Source organism: Ylistrum balloti, unplaced genomic scaffold (genome assembly GCF_031769215.1).
Source record: "Ylistrum balloti isolate Yb309-2 unplaced genomic scaffold, AGI_CSIRO_Ybal_v1 Utg369732, whole genome shotgun sequence".
In the NCBI taxonomy this organism is placed as follows: domain Eukaryota; kingdom Metazoa; phylum Mollusca; class Bivalvia; order Pectinida; family Pectinidae; genus Ylistrum; species Ylistrum balloti.
The window spans coordinates 179,016-186,536 of record NW_026781946.1 but is presented as its reverse complement, the minus strand read 5'-3'; the positions used below and the strand labels follow the sequence as shown (position 1 = coordinate 186,536).

Here is a 7,521-nt window from a genome sequence, read left to right as displayed (position 1 = left end):
TTAATATCAAAAATATAAGAACTTATTAATATTCAATTGTGATCAAATAAAACACAATCTTAGATAAACAATGAAGTTTGATGGAGAAACGAAACTTCAATTTTCTGTGCTGGTAGGTCTGACACCTTTCTCTTCTGATACAATATCCTGAAAACGCCAAAACACTCATTGAAGTGAACTTTTCTTAATCCTGAAAGTTTGTCAAGGAAACTGTAAAATGAAATTATTTTAAAACATTAGGCTTCTGGATTTAAGTCATCATATTACAGCTAAGTGATATATGCTAGTTACATATTCCAGAACAGGTCGTGCTCTCTCTCTCTCTCTCTCTTATAGTTACATCAAGAGATGTACTTCTATACATGAAACATTTTATGAATTTATCAAAGACCACGAGAGTATCGATTCAGGCATCGAATAAACATTTTTTAAAGATGAGAACTCTTCTATTTGGCAGTAAGGAGTCGTATTACTACTTGTACGGTTCCTGACGTAAGAAATTCGCCAAGTGATTGCAATTTTCTATCACAATTTCAATAATTTGAAATTTCATTATCACTAAAAACAAGAGAAGAAAATTATGTGGATGCTCGAAAGTAATGGCGTACGATTAGCTATGCCTCAGATGAAGAGTTTAAGAAAAAGACAACAACATTAATCTACGGTGAATCAATTTTATACTAACTAAATATCAGCGTGTCATGAAATAAGGTGTTATTCGAAGGGAGATAACCCTTCATAAAAATGATATTTAGTTTTCGTTCATAATTTATTTACAAAGAATATAAACCTAAATAATGGAACTGTGTTAGATATCTATTCCGTTATTTGTATGTAATGATTTTTTGATATTAACAATTTGTTTAGACAAAACATGTAATATAATTATTTTGTTTCTGTATTGGATTACGCAATTAGAGCGAGTAGACATCTAAAATGTTTTATGTCACCTGTTCGACAACGCAATCAAGGCAAAAATATTGGTACATTGTCATATTAGTTATAAGCTTGTCGTCGTTACAAATTCCGTATTTACAATTGTATTTTTTGTACGAATGCTTTGTTTAAGTACTTGTGTCTGGTCCCTTTTATGACAGTAAAAAATATTTGAAACAAACCATGGTTTTGAAAGCTTATTACATCTTATTGTGCACACTCTGTGTCCCTCTAGACACCCGTCCTCGTCTGATCCTATATATTATGAAGAATGAACTCGTGACAAACAAGAACAAAACTTACAACATATGCGTATTGTTATTAAATTGTGTAAAATCTAGGACAGTGCAGTTCAAAATCTCGTCAACATAGCTGAACGTTCAAGCAAAATATTTGAAGTGATATTTCTTCTCATGGTAGATATTAAATTATTTCCTTTGCATATAGCGTCAAGGGAAACAACTCTTTTATCAGTTGACAGTTATACTATAATCAAATTACATATAAATTATAGCACAGCGATAGTGCGTAGAAAATACTATGCGTTTTCAAATTACCAATTAAGATATATTTTTTTTATCTTATTCTGGCATTTTTCAAAACTTTGTTGCAAGTATTTTTCTTCAAATATCTTTAATTGTAACTGTCAGACAGCAATTTGGAATGATATTGAAATCAAAACGCTTGGATTAGGAATGAAACTAAACAAGAAAATTAACATGATACCACAAAATATCTGAATCGTTGCTTTAGTTTATTGTTGTTTTGCGTCCTATTAACAGCCAGGGTCATTTAAAGACGTGCCAGGTTTGGATGGTGGAGGAAAGTTTGAGTTCCCGAGAAAAAACAACGACCTGAGACCAGTATCTGGCGACTGCGCACGCCCCATATAGGCCACGAACTCTTACCCAGAGGTGGAGGGATAAATGACAGACGGTCAGACGTCTTAACCACTCAAAAATAACATATGAATAAGTTGTAACTAAAATAAATCTTTATATATCATTACTGAGAGACACAAGCATACATCTGGAATGAAGTGACAGGAAGTCACATAGTCCTATAAGTAAGGTTAAATGAAACATTTCCATGCATGGTGCTCTTTTTAGTAATATATTGTACAAGAATTAACATGTCATCATGTAGCAGCATATTTAATTTCTCATTTCTACGTCATATGTGCCCGTTCCTATTATAAATCTCTATATAATGATCAATAGCGGTTTTAATTAGTTTTCGGCATTTCATACTTATATGCCCACACGGCGATGTAAAAATAGCGACTATTTTCGTAAATCCTTTCTGAGAAATGAATGCAAGAATCTTAGTATCATATAAGATTTATATTCTTAGATCATTCAGGAATGACTAGTCTTTCTTTAGACTGATGTATAATCAATAAAGTGGCTTATGCCGAAATTTTAACTTCTACCCAATCAAAAATCTGTCATGTATTGTTACACATACTCAGTGTGGCCATAATGAAATTTCTGTAGTGGATGTTATTACATCCGGGTAACAGGGTAATTATCTGATAAAATTACATTTTAGAGTAAGGACACTTATTTATTAAAATGTTGACAGATCATTTTGACTGATAAAAATTATCTGAGACCAGAAACCTAAAAGTCGTTTGTCTACAAAGTCGGTATTTCTTTTAAAATGACAAAAATTACAAATTAGCAGGTACATCGCATGCTTAAATTAATTCGTCAATTTACTTTATCGCTTCTGCTAATGAAATAATCATATTGAATTTACATGTCTTAAACGGTATCGAATTGATAAAATTTATATACTTTTGTTTGATAAAAGACAAAAAAAAAACAAAGGAAAAACAAAAAAATAAAACCAAAAACAAAACACTCACGCAATAAATAAATAAATAAATAATAATAAAAAAAACGAAGAAAAAAATCATCCTATTGTCAATGCTTACAATTCTACAAGAACATAGCAACATTTTTGACAGTTGATTGTTTATTATGTTTACTCCGCCTTTTAAAACAAAGAGTGACTTAGTCAATCTAGATTTGGTAGTCACAAAGCGACAAGAAAATCGTTGGAGTTGTTTCCCTTTACCGAAATCCTTAAAGTTTACGTCACGTGCGTAAATAACAAAAATGGCGCAAGATTGTTTTGGTTTTTCAACTGGAATGATAATTGTATTCACATGAATTATATGTGAAACCGACGCTGGAATCAAAGAGAACAATGTCTTGGAAGTTTCCTTGGTCAGAATTCGTGAAGAAAAGGGCATGTAGATACCTGTTACAGCATTATCTCGGCCATTTTCTAAAGGAAAAGTTGACCCTCGATCAATTGAGTGTCGATCTGTATAATGGAACTGGGAAAATTCGACAGCTCGATCTGGACGTCGAGGTATGTGATATTCTTAATTTTAGAGATATCAAAATATATATCAATCAATATATTTATCATGATTACAGCTTAGTCACTAATTCTGTTGAATTATCGTAAACAGGGAGGGTTTTGCGACGTGTAAAATGTAAACAAACAAATTTCTCTCTGGATGTCTGTTGGTGTATAAATGGAGTGAGGCCATTTACGTTTAAGTGCTTTTATATTCAGAATGAACTGTACCACATTTTTATGATAGGCTGACGGATCGAACCAAGGAATAATATTTCATAACATTTTAATCATGATCAGAAACCCATAATCAATGATAAGCGTCGATTTTTGTAAATTTGTGTAAATTCTGAGGAAACACTCAAAAGAATGAATGTCAAAAGACACAAACAATCAATGTTTTTGAATATTACTGACTCACTTTGTCTGTTGTCGTTTGACACCCAACAGGTAACCAGTATATGTATATTATAACAATTATTCTGCTTTATTTTTGTTTAATTTCAGTATATTTTAACACCTCATCACCTCAAGTTTTGGTAACTTGTAAGACCATCTTAAAATTGCATTTTTTTTGCTGATTGCAAAAAAAAAAAAAAAAAAATGGAATACACCTCTGCCTGAAATATTGTCAGCAGACACATTATCTTCCTTCAAATCAGCAATCTCCTAATTCCATTATTAATTCTGTTCCTCTCCACATTTCTCACCAGTCAACCATAAATGACAAGACATGCAATTTGTTGTAGTTGGTCATTATATGGTAGAAGCAGAAGCATTATTTACTGTTCAGATGTTACACAAATTGGAGAAATTTTATAGCTAATAAATAAGGCCTTACAAAGACAAACAGTGGAAGACATATAAGAATAAGACATCACTGTAACTGTTTATGTTAGTCCAAAGGGTTCAAACTATTTTATTTTTGTCTTGGTTGTGGTTGACAGTTACAATATCTCCCAATATCAAAAGCCAGATTTTAACGACCTGTGCATGGGTTAGGATTCAGGCAATGTTGGCATTCAGGCAATGATTTATGTAACTTACAAAGAGAGTTGCAAATCATACATTCATTGAAACCTGTATAGATTTGTCAAAGCAATTTAATGTTGTAAATCAAAGTATTTACACCCATTTTCCTCAACATCTTTACTATTTAGCATATTTAAAATGGTTGTCACTATACAGATCAAGTCTCGCTAGACATGCCCTGATATTATGCACCTACCATTTTCGCTAATCTCACTAGAGTTTACTTTTTGGTAGTTTTACAATGACAAGTTTTGTTCTCATATGTATATTACTACAGGTCTTTGTAAGGCCTTGTTTGTTAGCTATTAAATATCTTGAAATAGCTAATTGCAAGGAGTCCTGGTCTCCTCAAAACTAAAATTTTACTCCTTCATTTTTCCATTTTCTATTAATTTTACAAAGGATGGTCCACATCATTTTTATATCAATTAAATTTTTCTGAAAATGGTCCACAACACATAATGATGAGGACAATAAAGCAAATCAAATTGTTAGTGTATGTTTTTAGTATTAGACCAGTTTATTGCAAATTGGCCCCGTTAAAATCTAACATGAACTTCATCAACATACATCATTTTTATCTCTATATGTTGTTTTGTAGTTACAACGGCAGGGCAGTTTCTTCCATTATCTATGTAATTAATTAATAAAAACTTTCATCCATACATTCAGTACTCCCCATTCCAACAGCCTTGTGATGTTTAAAGGTGTAAACGAGAAGTTCATGTTGTATAACAAAACTCTTAATGAGAAGATACATTTCACATTAAAATTCATTTTTGTCTGAATACATTCAAGGCAAGTTCCAACTGAAGTCTTTTGAAATCATATTCATATATTCATTTTGTTTTTGTTGGTTTTTTAAAAAGGCAATCAATGAGGTGCTGGACAACAGCAATCTACCAGTGGAGATAGTGGATGGATTTATAGATGAAATAGCTGTTTCCATACCATGGACAGCCCTCATACAAAGCAGTACAGAGATGGAGATCCGGGGTCTGGAGCTCACTCTTCAGCCAAAACAGAGAAGCAACAGTGGTGAGTATAGCATGTAAATATTGTCCATCCTAATGACTATAAGCACTTTTTTAATTGTCTCATTGAAAAATTGATCATGACACTTGCATGCTGTTTTTGCATATGCTGCTATTCTGATACACATAGTACAGAGCCATTCCAGACTCATTCTTTTGGAAGCTAAAGGATTGCAGTCTAAATGTTGTTGAGTCTCATTAATAAGAGATGTTCATCTTAAAACAATATATACTCTTGTAATACAGATTAGTCCTGGGCTCAAGTATCAGTTTTGCAAAAAAATAAATTAAACAATTGTCAAAAAAAGGTATTCTGAAATGAGACTTTTATTCTACAGAAAATCTTAGAGAAGTACATCTTAAAAAAATTAACCTGAGAACTGATACAAAAGTTAAAGTATATATTGACTTTTTGCTTTTTGCATTTACCTTCATGAGTTTGTATTCCTGATTGATTTTCTGTAAGATATAATTACATCTTGCGTTTATATAAGATATAATTACATCTTGCATTTATATAAGATATAATTACATCTTGCGTTTATATAAGATATAATTACATCTTGCGTTTATATAAGATATAATTACATCTTGCATTTATATATATATTCATATGAAGTGCAATACCAACAGCATCAGGTGTCATCATGATTCAATACTTAACTTCCTGGCGTAAATGTTGGTTTCTTATTCCTTGTTATTTTGCCATCTAATTTTTTGTTTTTTAGCCCAAGGCTTGGAGACTATGTTTTGCAGTATGAACAGTAGCATGAGCACCAGTCTACAGATAGCAGAGGAATGCTTGAAGGAGGACCGGAGTAAACCTATGAAAGGCCTGGACGGAGGCCTTGGGGATGACGGGGGCCAGCAATTTGAGGGAGTTCAGAAGTTTGCTCAGACTATTGATTCAGGTAATATTTCCTGATAAAAATACAAATTCTATTTCCTTTTTAAACTATTAGGACATGATTGTTTGTCAGTTTCCATCTTCTCCTTAGGATAAAATGCCTGCAATCATCTGTACATGTACTTAGAAATATGAGGAGACTATTTTGTTTTTATACACCTGTCCAAATTTTGACGTTACTGTGGTAGTATACTAATAATTCTTTTGCACTTTGGTTTTAACAAGTTAACAATTGTGCAATGTGGTCATCCTAAGTTGTGAGGGATGTCAACATAATTTTTTTTTTTTCTAACAATGCCATATTTTCTTTAATTTGTTTCTATAATAATCAGAAGCTGTCCAAGCTAATAAATTTTTTATACCATATTAGATACAACCTGACACTACATAGTAGAATATTCTGCTACACATAATGTATGATATTTCCTGTCTTTTTCAGTGCTTTGTAGAGTAAAAGTGACTTTGGTAGACACTGTTATACGACTGGAACACCTCCCCAACAGTGCTGAAACAGGCGTGGCACTTGAAATCAAGATAAAAAGGTAGGGAAATTTCTTCCAGTGCTGACACGAAGGGGGTGTTACAGGGTAAAATTATATAGGAACATTCTCAACAGTGTTGAAATAGAGGTAGCCCAGGGGAACAAGGACAAAGGAACATATAACTAATCAGACCAAGACATGGTATACACTGGTACTGGAAAATTCCTTCTGACTTATAGGTCTGGTTCCTTTTCAACATTTCAAATCAGTAGTGCTGTGATAAAAGAGAAAAAGTAATGTTAGTGTTAATGTTGATGATAGGCATTGATGTTCGTGTCTGTTATTTTGTTTTCATGAATATGTCTTCACCAATGTTACATCAACTTGGTCTGTAACTTGTCTCGGTACTTGTATATGTGTTTAAAACCACATGATAACTGTCACACTTCCTCAATGTTTATAAAGACAAGATTTTGTTATAGGATGGAATACTTTGATGATATGGCTGAAGGATCATCAGTAGATAACCCACAGTTTACAAAGAATTGGGAACCTGCAGCTGTTGCCCATAAGAATTTCCTGATGGAAGGCTTACATATACTGATTGATCACTTTTCTCGTAATTCACGTCCTCACAGTGACCACTCAGGCTCATCATGCTCATCACCTCAGGTAGGGTGGCAGTTTCTTTCACAACACAAAGCTATGACTGGCTGGCACTGATGTGTGGCTTTTACAATAATTTGAATGTCTTTGA

General features: G+C 32.7%; 1 protein-coding gene across 1 annotated transcript in view; it reads left to right on the top strand.

The window, feature by feature from the left end:
- Positions 1-3,150: 3,150 nt before the first annotated feature.
- Positions 3,151-7,521, top strand: part of LOC132542997 (autophagy-related protein 2 homolog B-like) — a 72,805-nt gene continuing 68,434 nt past the window's right edge. Inside the window, exons 1-5 of the mRNA XM_060206450.1 lie at positions 3,151-3,318; positions 5,211-5,379; positions 6,104-6,286; positions 6,722-6,824; positions 7,247-7,436. Coding sequence (XP_060062433.1) covers positions 3,151-3,318; positions 5,211-5,379; positions 6,104-6,286; positions 6,722-6,824; positions 7,247-7,436 — 813 coding nt within the window. The remainder of the gene's footprint in view (positions 3,319-5,210; positions 5,380-6,103; positions 6,287-6,721; positions 6,825-7,246; positions 7,437-7,521) is intronic.